Source organism: Haematobia irritans, chromosome 2 (assembly GCF_050003625.1).
Source record: "Haematobia irritans isolate KBUSLIRL chromosome 2, ASM5000362v1, whole genome shotgun sequence".
Classification (NCBI taxonomy): domain Eukaryota; kingdom Metazoa; phylum Arthropoda; class Insecta; order Diptera; family Muscidae; genus Haematobia; species Haematobia irritans.
This window is the reverse complement of record NC_134398.1, coordinates 1,176,375-1,201,199: the sequence shown is the minus strand read 5'-3', so window position 1 is coordinate 1,201,199 and position 24,825 is coordinate 1,176,375. Positions and strand designations below refer to the sequence as shown.

The 24,825-nt window shown below is 33.7% G+C and overlaps 1 protein-coding gene across 7 annotated transcripts in view; it reads right to left on the bottom strand.

Moving 5' to 3' along the window:
- sick (sickie) overlaps nt 1-24,825 on the bottom strand; it is a 275,969-nt gene that overhangs the window by 154,428 nt on the left and 96,716 nt on the right. For all 7 annotated transcript variants that reach the window (XM_075293027.1, XM_075293028.1, XM_075293029.1 and 4 more), the window contains one exon: nt 16,319-16,626. In XM_075293027.1, the coding sequence (XP_075149142.1) occupies nt 16,319-16,626 (308 nt within the window). The remainder of the gene's footprint in view (nt 1-16,318; nt 16,627-24,825) is intronic.

Here is a 24,825-nt window from a genome sequence, read left to right as displayed (position 1 = left end):
TTATCATAGTTGTTTCATATACAATAAAAATTAATAAAAACTTATTAACTTTTTAGTTGATCCAAAATTTTTGACTGAAGAATTTAATTTTTTTATTTTACATACGAGTATATAGCTTTTATATATATATAAAATTTTATTTTTATTTATTGCAAACCTTTCTCCAAAATCCCCTTGTCTGAGCTTTTTCGCCCTTGCCGCTTATAGCTAGTTCACTCCCATTTATATGACCATATAAATGCTCTATTCTTTATGGAATCTATTAATGGATATTTATTACTTGTTAAACGTTTGTAAACAATTATAAAACGCCATAAATGCCCACAGATAATTGCTTAATTTTCAATAGTTTTATTGCCTTCTCTCAGTTGGACGAAGCGATTATAGTACAATTGCACAGCAGTGGTTGTCTGGTGGCAATGAGTTCTCAATTCATTGCTTTGGGGCGAAGGTAGGGGAAAAATATTTAATCATTATTTTTAATTTCTATTAACACAAAACTCCTAGTTGGCAATGTCAAGACAAAGCAAAGTACAAGACAAGACAACCCTGGGGTAGGGTGAGATCTACTTCACATACCAAATTGACAGGCGACCCCCTTCATGGAATATCTGGCAAACACCTCGACGTTTTCAAACAATAAACGAATTTAACACACGTTTGCGGTTGGTTGAGGTCCATTGCCTGTCATTGGACTCCGGTTGTTAGTTTGTTTCTGTTGGTTTTTTTGTTTGTTGTCAATAAAACTACAAATTGTTGCTATTCTCGTGTACTTTGGTTGTTATATTATCTGTCTGTCTGTCTATTCATCCGTCCATCTATTCTCTCTTATCTGTCTCCCCAGTCAACTGAACTTCAATTAATATTTGGAGTTTAAATTATTACCCATGTTTGCTTTGGCGTTTATTTAAGTTTTATTTGCTTGTAATAGACAAATATTATTACATTTTTTAATGGAAATCGTCTCAAGACTATTAACAACAGAAGCCTTGATAACTAGTTTTTTAGTTCGTTGCTGGTCTAATCGCTTGTTGGGTAGTTGGTAGCTATAGCAGCCTTGTAGCTTTTCACATTTTATTTGCAATAGAAAAAATTGTTGTATGAATTTTTCTTTCAACTCGTTTTATGGTGTTTTTCTTATGACCCAGACCGAATGAAATATTAATCTAAATTTACTTTGAATGGTCATCATTCGAAGTTGGCTATCTGAAAAGTGGAAAATATGATAAGCAATTAAAACTGCTTTGGAGGAGGCTCGTTTAATGAAAGTCAATGTCACACAAGCAAAGTAAGAGGTTTTTGTGAGATTTCACTTCAGCCGATAATCCTGGATGGTGAAAATTAGGATGGAAAAGTCATCGATAATTAATGATGGAGTGGCAAAACATTGGCCTTCTTAGAGATGGGCATTTGAGCTGAATTTTGGTCACGCAAGCTTGCGATTGAAAAAATATTTCTTTCAAGGCATGACGACGACATTCCACGCTCACGAGATAAATCCCGTCCACAAATCGTGTAACCAGCTATTGACAAGCGAAAATAGCTAGATCACTTTATTATAAAAAATAATTAAAACGACAATTTTATTTAATTCCAGAAGTCCTCATTGTATGTATGTTTCGATACTTTTAGGGAAGAATTTGGGTACAGTAACCAATTAAAATACACAGATTCCAATCAGAACTTTTAAATAACCGAATCAATTCTTAACTTAAAGTCCATGTTTCACTGTAAGTGTAAGTTCCACTCTTCTGCAGACAGATCTATGCTATTTATTATCACACCACACATATCAAGTGAATGTCCATAATCTGTAACATTTGGGATGAACATTTGGATTTTCTCTTTTGATTTCGTCACACATGACCACCATCAAATTATTCGATACGTTTGTCAAATAAAACTGTCACTGTCGACAGGATATAATCCAGGAACCAACGAACATAATTGCAGACATTCACTGCTAGGAAACGCAAAAAGTTTAATAACAATAATCACAGCATAAAAATGTCATTGGAAACCCTTTTCCTATAGCCTTTTCGCAGCAACCTTGTTAAGGGAAACCTTTTCGCAGTCTACTGACAGCATCTCATAATAATCAAAAAATGCATGTGCAAATGTAAGTGCGAATGTTTAAATGGCTGATGATGATCCCAGCGGATGTGCTTCGATGTACTTTACCATATGACGCAGTCTAGCATACACGCCCATTTACAAAGGCCAACGGATGCACGCGTGGTCATGTGCCGCACACCTACTCATACCGCTTAAATAAGAAATGAGCATCCTTGTGTGGTGCAAAATATCCTTCCGGCTTGAAAGTCACAAACTCTTATTGGTGATGTCTTTGCCATTGATAAAGCAAGCTTATTTCACATCCCTTCTTTTTTAATTTTGTCAATAAATCTCATGCAATTATCCTGATTGTGTAGAATTTTTTACGCATTTTCGTGTCGCTTAGGGTCGGTCTCAGGGATTGCTTTGCAATTCATATTCTTTGGTTAAATTAAAGAGAATACCTTCATCGTCTTCATGCCATCATGGGTGGGAGTATTGTTCAAATGGCCGAGGGAGATGATGCCACAAAATTGTTGATGTCTGGATGCCCTTTTTTTGGCTGACAAATCTGTGGGTGAGAGAACTTCAGATAATTTCACAGATTCAGATATCTTGTTTTTAAATTCCTTGCGTTTGTTGGCTATGGCAAAAAATCTTTAACCATCATGGATATCCAATACTATGTTTTTTTGTTCAACTTTAGATTTCATCTCGTTCGTCAAAGTTCTAGTGAAACCTTTTTTGTAGAATCTACCTGCCTTTTGTGTCGATGGATTTGTCAAAGCATAGGAGGTACGGCTTTATTATTACAACTGTCATAACCACAAGAAACCACTCAATCATTGGCATTTGAGTCAATATTTTCAGCATTTCAAGGACTTCAAACGAACAAAGCAACAACTTTGATTGTACCTTTCCGATCTCTATCCCTTATTTATTGATGTTTTCTACCTTAGTATTTCAATGGTAAAGTTTGCAGCATATTCGAACAATTGTTGATGAACAAAGATTTAATAGAAAAATATTGGAGGAAAGTTGGTTTTTGCAATGAATCATTGTGTCGTCTACAAATGTTACAGATTTTGTAATAAACTTTGTTAATGAAATCGTAATGATTGTAGATAATACCTGCCTAACGAGAATTCTAATGCCAATGGAAACTATGAGAACTCTCAACAGGGTTTGGAAATTGTTGACAAGAGGGTATTTATACCAGCCGTAATTGTTGCATTCATGAAGACTAAAAGTATCAGAAATTTGAACCATACACTCAAAACTACTCCGATGGGTCACAGTTTCATGGTTTGAAAGATGATAAGCAGTGCCTCCCAGCAAAAACCAAATTAACCAATAATGTTGGAGGTAGCTTCCCAGCAAATACTGAGTAAGTAGTTCAAATGAAAAGCTGCTTACCAGAAGCGAAATCGTGAACTGAAGGTAACAACATGAAACGGAAACGTTCAAGATTTTATGAACGGCTTTCGTTTTTGTTTGGCCATGAAAAGTCGGTGGTGCAATGTGCTAAAGTGATTGTTTACACGTATAGAGCAGACAATCCAGGTTCGAGTCACGGTAGCGGATTTTTTCTACTCATAACGTTTTTAGACCATGAACTCTGGATGTTGTTCTTTGTCCATCAATAGTCTTAAAATATTCGTTAGACGTTCTTATGACAACTTTGTCCGTGGTGCAATGTGCTAAGGCGAGGCGAGCAGACAATGCTGGATCGAGTCACTGTAGCGATTATTTAATAAATTCGAAAACAAAAAGTTTTCAGATCATGACCGCTGGTTGCTGTTTTGACAACGAATGGTGTCATTGTATTGTTGTCAGATCGACCTCGTCCGTTCTCCGCTTGACACCACATGGGTGTTGATTCACTTTCATGAACCGTTCGTTTTGAAACGTGCACGCCGTTAATTTTTTCTATAATTTTGTATTATTTCGAGCATTTCCCAATATTTTTTTTTTCGAATTTACCCCTTCATTAACCCTCTCCTAATATATCTTAGTTTAGCGTTGTCTGTGATGGATTTCTTTACGAAAACTTCTCTACCGTTAATATCTTCATGTCTGCAACTTTATTTATTCACCAGCTTACCCACTCATTCATAAGCTTATAATGGTGATTATTTACAAGGGCTTTTTAGCTTAATTAACTCCCCCGGGTATTTGTGAAACTTCAAAAATGGTTGTTATTGTTAAAGATAATTGAAAACTTCTACTCGTCAACACTTCCAAAGGAATCAGCTAAATCCCTTGGTTCGGAAGAGGCCTGTTGCTGCCTACAGCAGCAGCAGTTATGCATAAGCAATAACAACAATGAAACGTAATAATTTTATAATTACTTTAATCCCTTTTTCTCATTAAGCAGTTCGTTTGATTCTGGCACAAGTTGCAATTATTTCCACAATTATTGTGAAAAACATTTTCAAGCCATAAAGCAAACCTAACTCCCATTGAAGAAAAATGACCATGAAATTCTGAAACTTTTTGAATTCACCATCATCCCTTCCGCGGGCACAAAACAAAAAAAAAAAAAAACAAAATGAGATCCTTTGAAGCTTTATCGTATCAAACCACCACCATTGTCCTGTTGCATGAGCATATGTGAGTTCTCCTTATGTATGTTTTTAATTTCCGCTCACACATTTGGTGCTTCAAGCATATTTCATTTCGATTTATCCATGTTCTGATTTTTTTTGCTACAGATGTTTATACTATGAATACATATACATCGGCAGTACGAGTTTCAGGTCCTACGTATGCATAACTTTGTTTCCCACTATTAAGCCAATAAAAAAAATCACAAAAAAGGATAATATTTGCATAGACAGGCAGATAGATGCAGACAGTTAAATAACGCAATTTCTGTCGGTTAAAGCAAACAATGGAAATGACTAAAAATATTGAATAAACTCTAATGTAAACTCTGGTGTTGACTTCTACCGCACTATCCACAGAACTCACTTGTTAAAATTGTAAAGAAAACATGGGAAGTCCTGTGGAAAAAGGATGTTCGTGTATAGTGCAACTATTTTGCTTTTTGTACTATCGGATATCTTCTCCAAGCCATGTGTATATTAGGGAACTGACATAAATGAAACTTCAGAAAATTAATTTTCGGAACTGACACTCCGGAGAGAAACGAATCATCAATGTAGCATTTAAAATATATTGGATATACATTAAAGAATTTATAAGAGGGAGCCACCGTGGTGCAATGATTATGTAAGCATGCCCGCCAAGCACACAAAGCGTAATGGGTTCAATTCCTGCTTCGACCAAACACCTAAAAGTTTTTCCCTCTCAGTAATGCTGGTGACATTTCTGAGCGATCCAAAGCTTATCTAAATGGTTTTACTGCAATGTGAAACGTCGTTCGGACGGCGTTTCGCATTTCATAGAGCTAAATATGGAATCGGGCAGTACTCAGTGATAAGAGTGAAGTTCACCACTGTGGTATCACAATGGACTGAATAGTGAGCCTGAAATATCGGGCTGCCACTATAACATACCTAACCCAACCTAAAGAATATATCAAAAGTATAAACAGATTTTAACCTAATAAAGTATATGGAAGTAATAAAAATTATATTTGTATCCAAATATTTATGAAATTACTGCAAATACATATTTTGTTTGCCTCTAATTATTATTACTTGTTGAAATTGAACAACAAAAACGAACACCATATTTAGATAGGAAGCATCGAAATTTATTTTTTTGCATTTCAATAACCTCACGGAACTCCTTCTGCCGTGATAAGCAGCTTAACCACGAAATGAAAAAAAAATGTTTTCATACCCTTACGAAAGAGAGAGTTTATCTAGTTTATCGTCCAAATATCCTCTAATTAGGGAGTATATCAGTCCCAGCATTTGTCTCTATGAGGTTTTGATATTCATGACAACTCTAGGACAAACTAACCAAACGTCCTCACATTTTGTATAGAGTAATATTTTTATATCTAATTTGAATCCAATTGGAAGTTTGGCGGTATTTTCGCCATTACCTTATACCTCTCTTGCTTACACCTATGCATTGATGGCAAAGTTTTATTGTTTTTTATAACGTAGGTTACGGAGAGTGAGCAACTAAGCGCTGTGTCTGACGTGTTAAATTAAAATAAACTAAATTGAAATAATTTAAAGTCAAATAAATTAAACAATAAAACAAATGTTAGTTGTATTAAATTTTAATTAAATTACTTTTTTAATCAAACAATTTTTAATTTCTTAATTTTGATGTAGTTTCCTCTATTGAAGCAATTTCAATTAAAAATTAATTATATTGAAGTCAAAAGCCACGTTTTTTGTCTTTGTGATGCATAGGTAAATAATTGTGAATAGCAAAATATAAAGAAAATTTTATTATTAAGGATACTTAATTTTGTAATGCAATATTTTTTAAAGGGGATTTTACAACGTATTGTTTTCTTTCTCTCTTGTAAAAATTTGTTATCTCTACAAACCATTTCACCATGAGCGCCAAACAGTTGCTGCTATCCCCAAGTTCCTTGGGATGTTTAAACATTTATTTGTTCCTGTCATTGCATTCCTTAATAGGAAATCTTAATATTTCAGGATATAAAATTCATCCCAGGGATTAAGTAGATTCTTATTCAGCTCTGGAGTTAGTTCAAGATGTGAACATGCTTGGAAAAGTTAACGATTTATTATATTAGACACGCATATTTTGGTCTCGTTTTTATGATGATGAAGACAGGGGAAGAAGACAATCTCATGGATGAGATGCCTCAGGAGTAAAGAGGAGCCATAAAGAACAGCTGATGACAAAAAAATTGAAACAAACAGAAAATATGCTTGGAATATTTTTGCTCTTGCCTTCATCATCCCCAATTGCCTTTCAGCTATAAGACAAACTTCCTCTGTGGTGCCTGCTGCCCTGGGCCCTTGGCACAAACCATTTTTCTGAAGCTATGCAATTTGAAGTACATGGAACATTTTAAGTCTAAGAGCCATTTAAGTACACATTATTACCTCTTCAACTAGTGAAGCAGAAAAAGGGGAGCCATTAGAAGGAGAGCCCCCTGTGCCTCCACAAAATAAAGTGTATGTTACAGGACAATTGCTTGGGGAAACATATGTCTAGGTATGGATGGATTTATTTCATCTCAAGCCATTCAGTGACACAAGTCAATACCCATAGTCAATGTAGTTGGATCGCCCATTTGTTTGATGCAAAGGTATATCTCTTTAAACTACCCTTGTTGTATATAGAAACCCCTTAATATTGTCCGGTGGGGGGTGATACAAGTTGTAAACTTTGAATCCTCCACACGAAGAATAAAGCAACTGTGGGGAAGGTTTCTGTTGTGGTATGAAATTCCAATGCATACGAAAAACATTAAAAATGTTTGCAATAATAATATGGAGCTTATGAACGCCATAGATGGGCATCTGTCCAACCCTTAGCAAACGCGCTAAAGGCAACCCCTATAAGCCCCCATAACGTGGTTGCCACGTCGGTGATCACATTAAAACATGCTTTATGAAATTTCGCCATACACATAGAGCGGGGTGCGTAGTGAGACGTGTCTTTAATTTAAATGCATTCTGACTTAAATAATTCAGCCACACAACCACAACACAGGACCAGAAAACAGCAACAGAAATTCTGATGATGTGTTGAAGTGAAAATGTAGCCAATTTTCGAATCCCACACCTTCAAATAAAGGGAGTCAAAACCCTATTCAGTTATACCAACATTTGCCAAGATATCCTAGTAGCCAAGTTAAAGCCACGAATTGTGAATGTGAGTCTGTATAGTAGAATGTGTCATACATGCGTTTATTTATTCTCTTGTGGCTGTCCTTTTTAACTCAGTGTTGTTCGGCATGTGGCTTAACTTTTCATATCCTGCGGGCAGTTTTGGTTTGTTCGATATCCACATCCCTGTTTAGTGTGTGTTCGTGTGAGTTTGTTTACTTCTATCTGTTGCTAATACTATTTTGTTCGTTTAATTTGTTAAAATGTAAATTAAATTTATTTCAATCATCATCAGAAATTCGAAAAAAATGCAAACATCATTCTTGCTAACGATTTACACATGAGAGTGGACCAAGTCTTCAAAGGACATTGTTGTTTGTTTGTCCGTTTGTGTGTTGCTGACAATTATGCTAAGTGATTTCTTTGATATGGAAATTTTGTGGTTGTTCAGCATTTGAAGAGATTTGGTGTGTTTTTATGGTAAAGAAGTTACATTCAATATTGTATGGAGTGTTTTGAATGTCATACTGATGGATAGATAGTCCTGTCATTTTATATTCAAATGTTGAAATTGAATTCAAGTCTAAATAGTATTACAGAATATCCTTAAGGCTATTGCGGGTACAGTCTGTAACAAAATATTATGATCACAAAGGCAGAAAACAATTAAAGATTTAAGGATTGAAGGCAAAAGAATCTAAATTAAAAATGGGAAATCAAATGGATGTGAAAACTTTGACATGGGTGCCAGATATCTATTGTAACAAAGTAGAGCGCTATATATATTTTTTTGTTCAAAAGCAAAAATATCCCCAATGTGGGGATTTACCCCATATTGGGGATAGTTTTTCGAGGATGGGAACTTGGGAGTTGTGGAATATCCATAAATTTAAGGATTTTTCTAAATCCGTATTACAATAATGGTTTACATAACATTCTTTTTATTTCTACATTATGAAAAATTTAGAACAGTGAATCGTCAAAACGTAAAGAAAAAAACTTGAGTAGAAAAAATCTTGATCTTATTACATGGTATTACAAAAATTTTATTTGTTTTTCAATTTTTTAAATTTTGCTGATTTTCTACAGCAGAATCTATTTCGTTATCGTTTTTTTAGAATGTTGTCAAAAATTTATTGGGAAAATGTGTGAGGAATTTTAATTTAAAGTGGGGACTTTTGGGGACGAAAACGTCCTAATTTGAGGACAAGAGCCAGAAAAATACTGGCAACACTGGCTATTGCGGGTACAGTCTGTAACAAAATATTATGATCACAAAGGCAGAAAACAATTAAAGATTTAAGGATTGAAGGCAAAAGAATCTAAATTAAAAATGGGAAATCAAATGGATGTGAAAACTTTGACATGGGTGCCAGATATCTATTGTAACAAAGTAGAGCGCTATATATATTTTTTTGGCATTTTTTTGTTCAAAAGCAAAAATATCCCCAATGTGGGGATTTACCCCATATTGGGGATAGTTTTTCGAGGATGGGAACTTGGGAGTTGTGGAATATCCATAAATTTAAGGATTTTTCTAAATCCGTATTACAATAATGGTTTACATAACATTCTTTTTATTTCTACATTATGAAAAATTTAGAACAGTGAATCGTCAAAACGTAAAGAAAAAAACTTGAGTAGAAAAAATCTTGATCTTATTACATGGTATGACAAAAATTTTATTTGTTTTTCAATTTTTTAAATTTTGCTGATTTTCTACAGCAGAATCTATTTCGTTATCGTTTTTTTAGAATCTTGTCAAAAATTTATTGGGAAAATGTGTGAGGAATTTTAATTTAAAGTGGGGACTTTTGGGGACGAAAACGTCCTAATTTGAGGACAAGAGCCAGAAAAATACCGGCAACACTGGTGTTAACATCAAATTTTAGAACCAGCTTCGAATTGACCACTATTTTGTATTTTGTAGTGCCAACCTTACTCTCCAGAATGGTATAGATCAAAATGACTGTGTAAGCTTGTCATAACGAATAACTTTATTTGAAATTACAATTGACTGCGTACGCTTGTAAACAATAAAATTAACTATTACTCGAATAAATATATCACCTTTCAGACGTAAGGTTTAGAAATGATAGCAATATAAAGTTGGTTGCAATATAAAGCATGTAGCCTGAATTTAACAGGGCCGTATGTCTTCTCCAGCATCCTATATAGGATTTCCTGCCATGACTCCCTATTAAATCATATTTCCAAAATTTAATGTTGCAAATGTGTATGCTAATATACCAAATAAAATGTAAAGCATATTTTCTCTTTAAATCACTTTGTGTTTTGCATAAATATTTTTGAAAATGTTAAAACTTTCATACCAGCAATAATTGTCTGTGACCTCAACCAGTATTTCCAAACAAACTCGGCCAGACAGACGTTGAATATGATACCGATGACGATGATGGCAAGTAACTCCCAAACATATTCATGGAAAGTTTATAGCGTCTGCTGTGGCTAAACTCATACCAATGACAATCAGACATTTGTTTCGTTCTCTGCTGTAGCAGGCAAACAATAAAACTGAGCCTCGACCATAGAAAACTCCGTCTGTGTCCCCACAAACGATTTTTGGGGAAATGCGTAGCAAACAAAAATAAGCAACCCTCATAATTTTTGCACAACAACATTCAAGTGTATAAGGATATCAAACATTAAATATATTTCTGGAGGATGTTTGTTGTTTTTGTAAACAACATTCATCAGGTTTGGGTTTAGGAAAAAAGGACATCAGGCTGAATGAAATTAGGAGTTGTTTTTGTGGGCTCTGTGGAAATGTGTATCCCCTAACGATATATTTAAATTCAACAGCAACCATTAACAACATCACAGGGCCAACTTTAAAAGACAGATGCTGTTGGCTGGCCTCTGCAAGGACCTATGAATTAAAAGTAAATAGGAAGAGAAAAAGTTTGCCATCAAATGTTTCTGATGACAGTCATTTCTGGTCTGTTGGAAAGGTTTTTGGGAAATGTAGAAATATTTACCATAAACTCTGACTAGTCTGGGAGGGTCACCAAATAGGATGGATTCATGGTAATGGTTTGTATTTTTTGCATCTTTGGTTGGTATCTTTTGAATTTTTACTGAGGTTTTTATTTCTCTTGACAGGTTGTAGCATTTGTAAAGAGTCCTATTTGTCATCAAATTCTCAGATTTTTGTTTTCCTTTACATTTTTCTATGGAGTTAAGAATGAAGTCAAAAAATATGTTCGTGGGTTTCCTTGGGGTTCACGCATGGCTAATTACATTCCCATTCCAAACAATTAAAAAAAATATGAACTTCGTTTGTTGGATAGGAGAAACACAGGCATATACACCCATAAAAATAAATTTAAGCCGATATGCATATGAATCAACGCCTAGATGATGCTGAATTGAGAACAGGAATTTTCAATCTCACAACGACAAAATGGCGCATGCGTTGTCAAAATGACAACTACCGATCATGATCTGAGAATGTAATAATTGCAAAATTTTTAATCGGACGTTGTAAGGACCCAGGTTCAAACTTTAAATTCGCAAAATAACTCTCCATTAAAATTTTTCAAATATATCTGCATGAAATAAAACATCATCCCATGGTTCCATATCCCCTTGGATTATGACCACACTGAAATATTCATATCTTTGAATGTTTGTTTATATAACGACCTTCTGTTTTTAAATGAAAATCTCATTTACAGTCTTAACAAACTGTCATTCAACAGTGTCTGACTTCAGTTACTGGGTAAACAATATCTCACTAAATATCCCCAAAAACGCAAACGAGTAAACCAGCTTTCCTTCCTGCTATTCAGTTCCTTTTCATAGGACACCCTAGCTAAATGGCTCATATTTCCGTTTTGCATTTGAATGTTCGTTTGCTCCCTCTTCGCAATAGATGAGTGAAAGTCATCAACACTGATGCTGGAGCTGATGTTGTTGACTACTCCACCTCTCAAGCTATTTCCTTCGCAACCAACTTATGGATTGTTGTTATATCTACACCCCTCCTCTTCACCGCCCTGAATATCTTCGGAAGAGAAACGATGAAGAAAACTTTATCCTTAAGATGTATACTGAAACTGGGAAGAAAATGGAACTCCAATGGAACTTCACAATAGTGAAAAATGAAAGTTAAACGTTTCTGTTTTTAACGACCTATTCAAACAGCCAACATTTTTCATACTCGCCCCCGCACACTTGAGTGCATGGGTAAACCCAAAATATCGTATACGTGTGTGTATTGGTGAATGAAATGTTTCGACTCCTGAAAACCGTAACAACAACTTCCTGTTCCTGTCTACTGGGATTTCTGTAAAATCGTCCTAAACACCACATGGAGCTATGAGTTTGTTGGCGTCTACTGTTACCAGGAGGATTGGGGAGTTTTTGGGGGTTGTTTGTTTTCGGTTGTGTCTATACACTTGGCCATGTTCTACAAGTTTTCTAATTTCAGCAACAAGACTTATTTTCATTTTTTCTTCGATGGTTTTGTCGTCGAAATGACAAAGAAACTTGGGATGTTTTGTTGCAAAAAAAGAAACACAAAGTTGAGTTTTTTTTTCTGCACCAAAGTTAATGCCTGGCAATTCGGTAAGAGGTTTTACTTCCTGTGATATCTGCCTCAGGCTATAATATTTGGTATGGAGTAATTTCCGTTAAACAATGTGATAAATTATATTAAATTTTGATTTGATAAAGTGGAAAGATTCAAGGGGGGAAATTTAGTTTGATTTCATGGTATTTTCATTTAAGTGATTTGATTAGGACCCGGTATTTGTCTTCATTGAAACAGTTCTTTGATGCCTCCGTGAAGTCTTAAATGTCAAATTGATAAGGTGTGTCAATTGAAGAGCTTTCGGATGATTTTTGTAAAGAAGGGTTTATTGATTCAGTAACATTTTTGTTATCTGATATCCAATGTGCTGCTGATCAGATGATGTTGATGGAAATTAAATCCTTTCTTCCTGCTATCTGATGTTTGAAGGATATTTGTATTGGCACTTTAATTTTCATTAGAGGTTATAAACATTCGACAAATGTTCTTCCATCAAACCATCAAAGGACAAGAAATAGAATCAGAAATCGAAATATTCATTCAATTTTAAAATATAGTTCGCTATAGTTGACTTCAGTTGCATATGAAGATGAAAGATATAATAAATATTATGTACCCAGAAAAAATGCGTTCTAATCTAAAGGGAAAAAATGTTCATCAATTTAGTTTAGCCATTTTATTTCCATTAAGGTAAATTTTTGTGTGAAATAATAAAACTTACTTGTTTCAGTAAAAAAATCGTAAACTGAAACGGATAGTTCATTAACTTGAATAAGGCATGGAATTTTACTAATACTGTTTTCTTCGCTGGGTATAAGAAAAAGAAAATTTTATTCACTGATAACAAAGCAATAAACAAAAACCGAACTAGACCCAAGTTTCCTCAAATTTAGTAAAATTTCCTATAAAATGATAATTCTGACTTCCTTTATTATCATACATACGAATAACACTTGGCATAGAAAAATGTTTTAGTTCATTCGTACTAAGAAGTATTCAATCCTTTCAAAACTGAAGGAAACACACTTGTTATAATATAGGAAATGTTCCTATATTTCTTTTATCTACCTGTAATCGATACCTGTCATCGATGTAATCGATATGTTTGCGCGTGGGCTGTTTTTTTAGTTGGAATCGTGTTGTTATGATATACGGAGAGATAGTTAAAAAATAATTTAGTAAAATAATATAATAAATAACAAATAAAATATATAAAATATTTGTTATTTTAAATTAGTGAGAAAATACCAGAATAATAACAACCCCTTAATTCGTCTTCAATTATCAGGTAATATTCAATGACGCTAACCTTTTGTGAAATAATTGGTTTATGATTTTTTTTTTTTTTGAAATTGTATTGTATTTTTGTATTGAAATTGTAAAAGGAGGACAAAATCGTTAGGCAGCAAATTATTAAAAGTGAAAGGTAAAAGAAGAAGAAAAATGCGGTTTACACTTGATAACATTACATGGAAATTGGAAATAGTGGAATAATAAACTAATATTTCAAGGCCAGTCGATGCTGTTGATTTTAAATAAGTACACACAAAAATTTTTTTCTGATTCAATCACGATATTAATTGATCCAGTTAATTTTTAATTGAAATGTCTTCAATCACACAAATGATAGTATCAATTAAAAAATTAATTGATACTATTATTTTTGTGATTGATTTTTGTTTCAATTAAAAAATTTGTTGAATCAATTAAATTTTTAATTGAATATTTTTTAAAACTCAATTAAAATTTTAATTGGAAAATTTTTCGTGAAATTTTTTTGTGTGTATATTTAATATATTAATAAAACATGTATTTTATAGAAGAACAATTTGCTTATATAAATAAATAAATTGTATTTAAAAACGAAGGTAAGCAGTTCTAATTTTGAAGTAAAATGTTTACCACAAATATGTAAGATTTGTCCAAATGAATGAAAAAAGTTCAATAAAATCAATCCATATATGAATTCAATTCAGTTAAATTTTTTCATTCTGCGCTATACGAAGTTCAACTTTCTTCTCAATGAGTTCATTTTAACTTAAAGAAGGTGTCACTTTTTTTCTGGGTGTGTGGAATGTTATCACTTTTGTTAGAAAACATTTTTCTGTTTAATGTTTGCTTTCAGCCATTTATTGCATTAAACTGAGGATACCCGTCTTTCAAAATTCAGATTATATTTGTATTAGGATTTGAATCTTCGTATTATAAGTTAAAAAGTTTAAGACATTTCATTTCCGATTTTTTTTATTAAATTTCGTTTTTGCTGTGTGCTTTTGAAGTCAAGAAAACATATACTTTGAATTGGTTGATGGTATTTTGGGCTGAAATCGCTCTCCATTAATATAAAAATCCGATAAAAAAAGATCTGGTCCCCAATTCAAAGTCGTGCTGGTTCCCCAAAATAGGTATAGGTTTATTTTCGAAAAGTTAAACTAAAACATTTTACATTTGATACTAACTTTTTGTGAAATTAAAAAAAAATATATATATTTAAAATATTGATTTTTTCGGTTTGATATTTTGGAGGAAACTTATCCATTGTAGAATATTATGAACACAATATAAGATGTGAAAATTTTGTGCAAATTTCGAATTTGTTAAAATTGTATACATCATTTGTATAACACGTTTTTTTAAATATATTTAGATCAAGCAACTAATTAAACAAAAATTAATTAAAATAAGGACAGTTTTCCAATTAGGTATAATTTAACTAAAATCAAATAAGTTTCATAAACTAAAATAAAGATAAATCGTTTATAGAAATTTTCGTTGACTTTTTTCCTATTTGGTTCAAATTTTCCGAAGTTTTTTAGTTTGGTAACAATGTGGTATCACGATTACTTTTTCCAATCAATTAATATTTAAAGACAAAATATAATGCAGTCAATGCTTCGTATGTTTTCCCATCCATAATTAGACACCTATAAGGATGGTATTAATTTCGAGTTTAGCCGCAAAGTCATTTTTTCACTAAAGTGAAAACTAAATCAGTTAAAAAAGTCATGAAATTATACATTTTTGTTTCAGATTTCATTATAACTTGATGGGGAATAGCCCAAAGCAAATTTTCACTAAGTTTGTATTCCTTAAAATGGATTATTAAAGAAAAGTAATCGTGAAAAAATTACGATTTTAGCGGCTAACTTATGTCCACCTTATGTCATAAAAATATAAGCATAGGAAATCTCTTTATTTGATAGCATTTGAGTGCTGAAAGAATTTATCAATTCGTTCCCTCAATTTACCTATAAGAGATATATTTCATTTATAGAAATATAAAAAAGATAATAAATTCTCTTTATATTGATTGCTCTTCATAAGTTCACCGTTTAAGGTAATTTTTCACTGTTACTTTTCTTCAATACTTATTTTCCCAGCAACGTTTAAAATTCCACATATTTCTTAGAGCAAGTATTCAGTAGCGGAAGTAGCCGACTTTTCTATTATGAATTAATAATGATAATTTTTCTAAAATTACATTCTTCTTTAAATCTTTTACAACAAAAGTAAAACATTACCAACCGTTACCGAGTACCGAATACTAAATATAAAAAGTAGTTGTAGGTTGAAGACAATGATGAGTAACCGTTTCTACGAGTATATAACGTGGTTGATGACTTAGCTGTACGGATTCGATAGATTTCTTTCGTACAATAACAGTTTTCTCTTTAAACTTCAGTTACATATTTGTCAAATCTTTTAATACTTGTTTCTAGATATTGTAACGGAAATAAGAGCGTGTTTCACATTATAAAGTTTCAAGTTTTAACAACGTTTTGCAAAAGTTTGGAATTTTTTGACATAGCACCACCTATACATTGCGACCAAGTAAAAATAACAATGAGAAGGTTTATTTCTCTGCTAAACACAGGCGATAACTATGTTATCTTAACCGATAACAGTCCTTTGTTATTAGAAAATTTGTATGACTTATACAAAAGCTATATGCTACAAAACTTTCAGTACTCACCTATTCACCATGGTGTCATTGCCGTTCTGAATGTTTTGTATGGTGGATGTTGTATTTGCTGCTGATGACTTCTCCACAGTCGTGGTGGTTGTTGTATTGGGTTGCTGGTGTATGTCGGCTTTTATCGATAAACCGGATGTGTTATTCGGTTTAGTTTGTTTCGATTGTTGTTTGAAGCGACTCAAGGCAAAAAATAACGCCAGCACCGCTTTCAGTCGTCCACAGCAGATGTCGCTGGTGGTGATGTTATCCAAGCCAGATACCGTTTGTGAGCGTAAAACATTTAGGCAAGAATTGACGTTGTCATACTGAAATAAAGTGGACAGAAATGTTACAAATTGTCGCTTGGGGTTGATGGGGGTATAAAAGAAGAATTTTACAATAAATTCAATCGATTTTAATTCAGTTACCATTGTATTAAACAAAAATTTAATGTGCAGAAATTCATCGTCAATGCAATAAGAATATATTGAACATAGTAGAGCTAATAAGTCTTTTTTCCCCGACCGAGCCCACAGGTAATAGATTGGAATCCATAGAGTCTAACAAGCCTATTATAACTCTTGCTGAATTCCGTAGAATTTATAATGGGCATCAAGGGAATTTCAACCAGCTATAGGTCGCATGACCTACACATTTTTATAGCCGCGTTCAAACGGCGTTTCACATTGCAGTGAAACCACTTTGAGAAGCTTTGAAACATTCAGAAATGTCACAACGTCAAACACTCACCGCTAAAAACTTTTTGGTGTTTGGTCGAAGCAGGGACTGAACACACGACCCTTTATATGCAAGGCGGGCATGTTAACCATTGCACCAGGATAGCTAAAAGAGACTAGTGCAATACAAAGCGGCGGACCTCGACAATTCCGATTCATGTTGTGGGTGGCAAATAGGGGAAGTGCGATTCAGAAGATAACTCAGCTTGGAAATAGGGACTAAAGGCAACTTGGGGAATTCGTTAAGAATGTGTAGTTTCTCGACAAGGGAGTTAAAGGGCACATTAGGTATATGTTAATAGGGCAAAAGGGGAAACTGGATCCCCTTTTTAATCATTTATTATTATTATTTTTGTTCTAAAACCACATAGTTTTGTCCTTACTTATATAACCATTATTATGGGAGTAAATATACCCACTGCATTAACTGAATTCAATTAAAATTTAGAATAATCCAAACACAATTCCTTCGATGTCAAACTAAATGCATATAAATAAATAGCCTAAGAATTCTAATGAATTCGATCGCGGCTATTAAACTTTTCTATTCTTTCTAACTTTTTCATTAATTTATTGGAATTTAATTGGTATTTAATTACTTTCATTGATTTAAATAGACTTTTCTTTACAATAAATTAAAATTTTCCTATAGAATTCCCACCACAATTCCGAGGCCAAAACTAGAAGGGTAAGAATGGTCTTAAAAATTAAAAAAAAAAAAACATGTTCTATTGTAATGTTTTAATGTCTGCTAATAGCATAGGGTGCGGTAAGCATATGCTCGTCATCAAGTCGCTCGGACACACACATAGGAAGAGTTCAAGTTCAATGCCACAGTAGCTGGGGCACACCCGCAGCCATCATAAAGTAAAATATTGAATTGCTAAAAATTAATTAACATGTGCTTGTTTTATAAGAAGACAATCATCACATATCTTCATTGTTACTCTTAGTTTGGGTCACCGGCAAAGTCATCGATTAAATGCCTAAATTGAAGATTTCACGATTTGAAGAAAGTCTTAAGATGATTGTAGATGAATAAAATATCTACGTTGTTTTTGGTGCAAGTTTCATTTTGTTTTTCTTTTGAAAAACTTTGCTGTTAATTAATTAAAAGTTCATGTATTTTTCTTTCAGTCATTTTACTTGTAACAATTTTGTTCTGAATGTTTTTTGTTTTTTATTTTAAAAGAGGAAGACAAAGAGTTTTCACTTAAGTTTTTAGGTGTCCAAGGTGATCAATCAAAATCACCCAATTGTTAAATGAAAAAACCTTTTTTTTCTGTTAGACGAGACAGTAGATACATAGTCAGTATAAAAGACAAGCATATCAGTGTCTGGAAATAAATAATTAAGAAGGGAATGTAATTCGTGAAACGACAAAGTTTCCATGATAATCTTTGAAAGAACAAAAATGAACAACAAAAATATGTTTGTATGAGATAAAAAGTGAATTAAATTTTGGGAAGTAAAGATTTTACGTTTTTTCCTATTTTCAATTACAAAGTTTATTGCTGATACTGGTCGACAATTAGAAAATGGAAAATAATTGAACGACTGTATATAGACGCAAATTGACGAATCGGTACTCATATGGTGTGGTAAATATTTGATTCCTCTTCTGGAGTTTGCCTTTTCGACATTTAAAACTTTTAAAATAATTGCTTTCGACTTTTGTCATATTGAAAAAAAAAAAATATTGTCGTGAAGCCAAAGATTCCATGTCAATAAAACGAATGCAAATTTTGCTTAGCATTGAAGACGCATTTTTTGGGATATAAAGTTTTTTTACTTGTCCAAAAGTCGATAAACTTTTCAATAAAGTCGTTTTGTACAATTAAGTGCGCCGACTTAAAAATGGGTACCTTTACACGAAAGAAAATTTTGTTTGATTAAGGTCAACTTGGCTTTAATAAGTCAGAAAAAGTTTTTCACACTTATTGAAATCGTTTTCAAATTTATTGACTTTTTGTATCTTAACTATAAAGCAAAAAAAGCCTTGAAAAATAGGAGGCCCTTTTCGATACTTTATTTTAAAGACGTTTTTACTGGAAACATTGCTTAATTTCTACTTCAAGACGAGTCTGAATTTGGAAATTTAAGTTGTCGTTATCTCGCTTTTAAATGACTTTGATAGCATATGAAGAAAAAAGCTGAAAAGACGAATAAATTAATATTTGTTTCCTAGAATCAAGTACGCAAAAGTCAAATTTAAAAGGGACTTGTGTCCCAAATGTGTCCTTACTTCAATTCCCCGCTTCTTTGGCTCAGAATCAATTTTTAGTGTAAAGACAACATCTTTCGAAGCGGGCATGCTTTTTTTCTGTGCATTTTTGAAATTCGACTTTTTAAGTCGTATGGATAAAATTCACAGCAGAATTACAATATCTGAGTAACTATCCAGAATCAACAAACATTCAATGCATCTTTACAAGAAAAAGTAAACCATAGAAGTTCTTATTTACTGTACGTAATCAACTCTTCATTGGAAGCCCAAAATCGTTATTCGAGGAAATAACTTGGAATATTTATTGCTGCATAAAAACTCTAAATAATGACATTGACTTTTGTTTTATTGGCAATTCTAATAAAAATTATTGTAAAATTCAATTTAGTATCTGGGGCAAAATAAAGCGGCATTGTTATTGTCACTGTATCTTCTTAATCCCTGTCCACTATAATAAAAAACTATCCTAACTCCATTAAAGCTTTGGATGCAGCGGTGTGTGTCACTGGAATATCTGTAAACACCACATGTCATGTGTCACCATTAAAAAGAAGGACTATTAATGTAACAACTTCATGATTTTTATTATTGTGCAAATGGAACGTGTGGTAGTGTGGATATTTTTGTGAAGACCACCACCACTTTTCTATATTCACATCAACTAGAACAGAAATGTAGTGTGAAGTAGAATTAAAGTGCCCACTGCAGACTACCAGCGGCGGAAGAATCTCAAACACAATATTAGCGCCTTTTATTGCACGATTTTATCTTTAGTGTCAGCCAGTCCACTCGGAGTAAAGGAGTAGCCCTAAAAGCGACAGATGCAGCAGCAACATTACACTCAAATGCCACATTCAACTACGTGTGTGAGAAATTTAAGTGCTGGAATAGAACCTGATCAACCATACTAGCAATCAAAGGACTGGCAAAAATGGAAGGTTGTGCTGCTTGATCTGAGGGAGGATATGTAGTGAAAAGACATTCCAAATTCCTTCCATTCGGAAATGATGATGTGCTTATGGTGGCAACAAATCGTAAAACGAATTCCAATCATATGAAGGCGATCAAAACCAACTGGCAATACCACCAGCCACAACAATGCCGCCCAGCTTACATAAAGGCTGTGTGCTGGAGCAACAGCTTGAGGAGGGTCTATAGTGTTAGCGGTTCCAGTGTGGTTGTTACCACTTCAACCGTAATAAAGACTTTACATTCCTTTTTTATATGTCTCCAATTCGGAGACAATGCCGTGTGAGTGGAAATGTTTTTGCCTGACCACCATTCTATATGGGCTATATGGTCCGCGTAAGCCTTACTTCACTCTGTTGAGGAACTATTCTTTGTGGTTATGAATGTTGTCGCCGTGTGGTTGTTGCTGAATGCACAAGGAATTGAGACATCCTCTCGGGCGTTTTGTTTTTTTGTCATGGGTTTATTTGGTTTCTGTTACTTCCAATAAGAAGCGTGAGAATTCTACCGTTTTGTGTGGAATTGGAGTTTGTCGTTTTTGTATTGGATTGTCATTCAATGTTTGACCAACGAGTCAATGGTGATAACACAGCAAACAAATTGTGAAGAATATAGAATGGAGAGTGGATTAGGTGAAGAATGTAAATTTAATTCGTTGGTCTCATGAAACTTACATCCCACTCGTCTATGAGGGACTGGGATAGAATCCATGACTATCTATGCACTGCGGGCTTAATAACCACCGCATCCTTGCTATGTGATGCTTAAAGGCCGGTATGCTTTTGCAAAAAAAATCCTAAGAAAGGCATTGCTATTTATGATAACGAAATTTGCTGTAGCATTGAATTCCGCAAGCTAGTATGCTTAACCCTTTCACTACCGAAATAAACCCTAGGTTAGGTTAGGTTAGGTGGCAACCCGATGTATCAGGCTCACTTAGACTATTCAGTCCATTGTGATACCACATTGGTGAACTTCTCTCTTATCACTGAGTGCTGCCCGATTCCATGTTAAGCTCAATGACAAGGGACCTCCTTTTTATAGCCGAGTCCGAACGGCGTTCCACATTGCAGTGAAACCACTTAGAGAAGCTTTGAAGCCCTCAGAAATGTCACCAGCACCACGGTGGCTACCTATGTTAAAAACTTTAATTTTTCTTATGTTTTTACTTGTACTAACAGCATGTAGAACAAAAATTGTCATAATGAGAACCTACCTCAACTACTTCAAGAGTTATATGACCTTGTTTTGAAAACTTGATTCTAGAATTGTGACCAAATGGCCTTACGAAAATGAGTGCTTTTTGGCCTACAATATCTTTCAAAATGTGAGAAAAAATACAAAAAAGAATCCGAAAGAGTATCAGCTATAGTTTTTATATAAATGTCCATTTAATACAAACATACAGTAGAAAAATTGCCTCAAATTTTTGTATTTTTCGTTTATTGTTAAAGAAGTTTATAAAAATATATTTTAGTGCTCACCAATATGGAAAATATTTATAGCTTATTTAGATGAAAGCCTCTGTTTTAAAATAAATCGAAACTAAGTGGGAAAATAGAATTTGGTGTCTTTTTCGAATGTCCTTCTAAGTGGACATCGGTAGTGAAAGGGTTAATGCTGCCGACCCGTACTGACACGGTTCAAACACAAGCGTCATACTCGGCGTTGGCATAGTGTTGCCAAACACTTTCGACAAAAAAAAAAGATTACCCAAAGATTACCCAGTTAAAACATTAAAACGATCATTAATTTTCTGATGGTCTGATCATTAACGATTTTTGTTATTTATCAATACTGACGTACCCATAAATATCATCTGTGTTAATAAGTTTGTACAGACGTACTACACACACACACACACACACACACACAAATTTTTTTAATTCAGTCACGAAATTAATTGATCCAATTAATTTTTTAATTGAATTATCTTCAATCACCGAAATAATAGTATCAATTAAAAAATTTGTTGAACTCAATTAAGATTTTAATTGGAAAAATGTTGCTGAAATTTTTTTCCGTGTAACCAGTAATTGAACCGGAAATTACTCTTTCAAACAGAAGATATTCAACTTCATTTCTGTCATACACATATACAGGAGACTGAAAGTGAGTTTACTTTTATTGAAAATTAAACTCATAATAGAATAACATATACATTAAAATTCTAACAACCAGCAAAAATATTATTTGGTTATTGTACTGAAAGATTCCTTTCACAAATTTTTTGCTGGGTAGATTCAAGAGAAGAAACCACTTGCAGCAATATTCACAGCCGGTGATAAGAATTATTGCATTTGGCATAAATGACATCGAATATTGGTAGATGACTGCAACAATACCAGTAACAGCAACATTTAATGCAACAATGCCAAAGTGTTGTCATAAAAGTTGGTTGACTAGCCACCCATATGGCGTTGGTCACATAGAATGATGAGCTTCAGTGAGAGAGACATTTAAGGCCATATGAATTTAATGCTATTTCAGTTTTAACTGTTTTGGCAATATTTTCTATAATAATCGTATATTTTAAGAATACGAAACAGCGATGTAAAATTGGCAATTGTTGGTTACCAGTGTCGAAACAATGGCACTAGTTGCCTTTGTTGCAGGTGATATTTAGCCCTCATTACGAATTAAAATTAAACTCAGTATATTTTACATTCCGTTTGTAACGAATTGAAATACGAGTATTTGTCTCAGACCCTATAAAGTATATTGGACCGTGGTGAAATACTGAGTCGATCTAGCGATATTCGTCTGTCTGTTGGAATCACGCAAACTTCGGCTTGAAACTGTGTACAAATATTCGTTATTAATGTAGGTCGGATGCTATTGCTAATGTCACACCACTTTTAAGCATAGCTACCTTATATACCGATCACGAGATTTGGCTACTGGAAGAGGAAACCACCACAACCACCATACAAAATTTGGTCCATATGAGTTCACAATTATATATAGACTTCTGAATTATAGAGGTCATTAGTCTTGCTTTTTATGTAACATAGACTCTATATGGACAAACTTACAGTTTAGAAGGCAATGTTAAGAAGTATTGAAAAACTTTCTCTTGGAGAAGGTTGCATATATACTTATATTTTTTTCATGCTTACGAGAAAAGTACCATTACCTTTTGATTGATTGCATTGACAAAGAAAAGTGATGACATCTTCAATAGAGGCCAGCAGAAGACCTCATTTGTATCCCTTTAAACCTTCTGGATATTGTTTATCCATAATATTGAATTTATTTAAATATTACAAATATTATTTTTTAAAGTTCTTCAATATTTTTGGATAGCCATATTTGTTGTTATGTTCATTTCAGTCTGCTCTGAGGTTATCTTGATTGTATTTTGGTGGCATGGACGATGTTGGTACTGTTGCATCATTGCTTCATTGCAACATATTGGCGGTTTTACTTCATGTTGCAGATGAAGTCGCCGCCGCATCACCATGTCGCAGTCAAATTTTATAGATTGTTGTTGCTATTGTATTCAGATTGTTTATACGACTGTCATGCATATGCATGTATGCTTAAGCAATTTTTTGCCTATGTGGTTTCTCCTCGATTTCCATCGCATCTCTATTCCTCCCTTCTTCATCAGCATTGTAGGTTGTGGAAATCTCCTCACTCATATTTTTTTTCGACCGGTACGGTGATTGTTGCTACATCTCCGTCAATATTTATCAACAGCATTCGATTTGTAATTCAACGTTTCCATATTCTTTTCATCTCGAAGCTGATTTCATTCGTATCGATGCATCTTGTCCCCTTCTTGTTGTCTACCTAACTTCCACGGATTATCCACCGTTCTTGTCTCCAAATGCAGTTCGTTTTTGTATGGCGCTCTTCCATTTTTGGGGATTATGGTTTTATAATTGCATTGGCTTGCTTTGTGTGTGCTCCATTTCCATTTTCTTTAGTCTTCGTCTGAAATTTATCGCTTAATCGACATAACAATCAACGACAATTTAACATTTTCCCATTTTCCAAATGGACTGACTGTTTGCTTGGGCTAGTTTTACGCTATGTGAATCGCTTGACGGTCGTGGTCAAACTTTTGGTATTTTTTTCAGCTGGTAACCGGAGCCAGTCATAAACCAATTTTTGTGTTTGAATTGCTTTGGAGGAAATGCAGTCGGTCGTCGTATTTGGAAATGTCCTTAGTGGTCGTCTTTCCATGGTCTAGTAAGCAGAGAGCGCAGATTCAGATCAAAGATTAGGTTTATGTTTATGCTTTTTAGTAAATTGGGTTACGGTGGCTCCCGAAGGTAACTTGCTATGAGTTGTCCATAGGACATAATGCATTTTGGTATTGTGTAAGTTTGGGAATTCGGAGGCGGCAATAGGCAAGAGAAATTTGATGTCTATCTTTAAACGAATTAGAAAATAAAAGAGAATAAAATGCTGTTGTTCACTAATGGATATCCTCTAGGGATTGGGTATGAAATTTGAGATAAATGCTACTAATTTTATAAATGAAAGAATATTCAGCATATTTCAATTGTATGGAACTGTGCTGGTTAAAGTTTTATTTACTATAGTTGGGAACACGTTTGTCATCTACCTCCCAGTTGTCATCT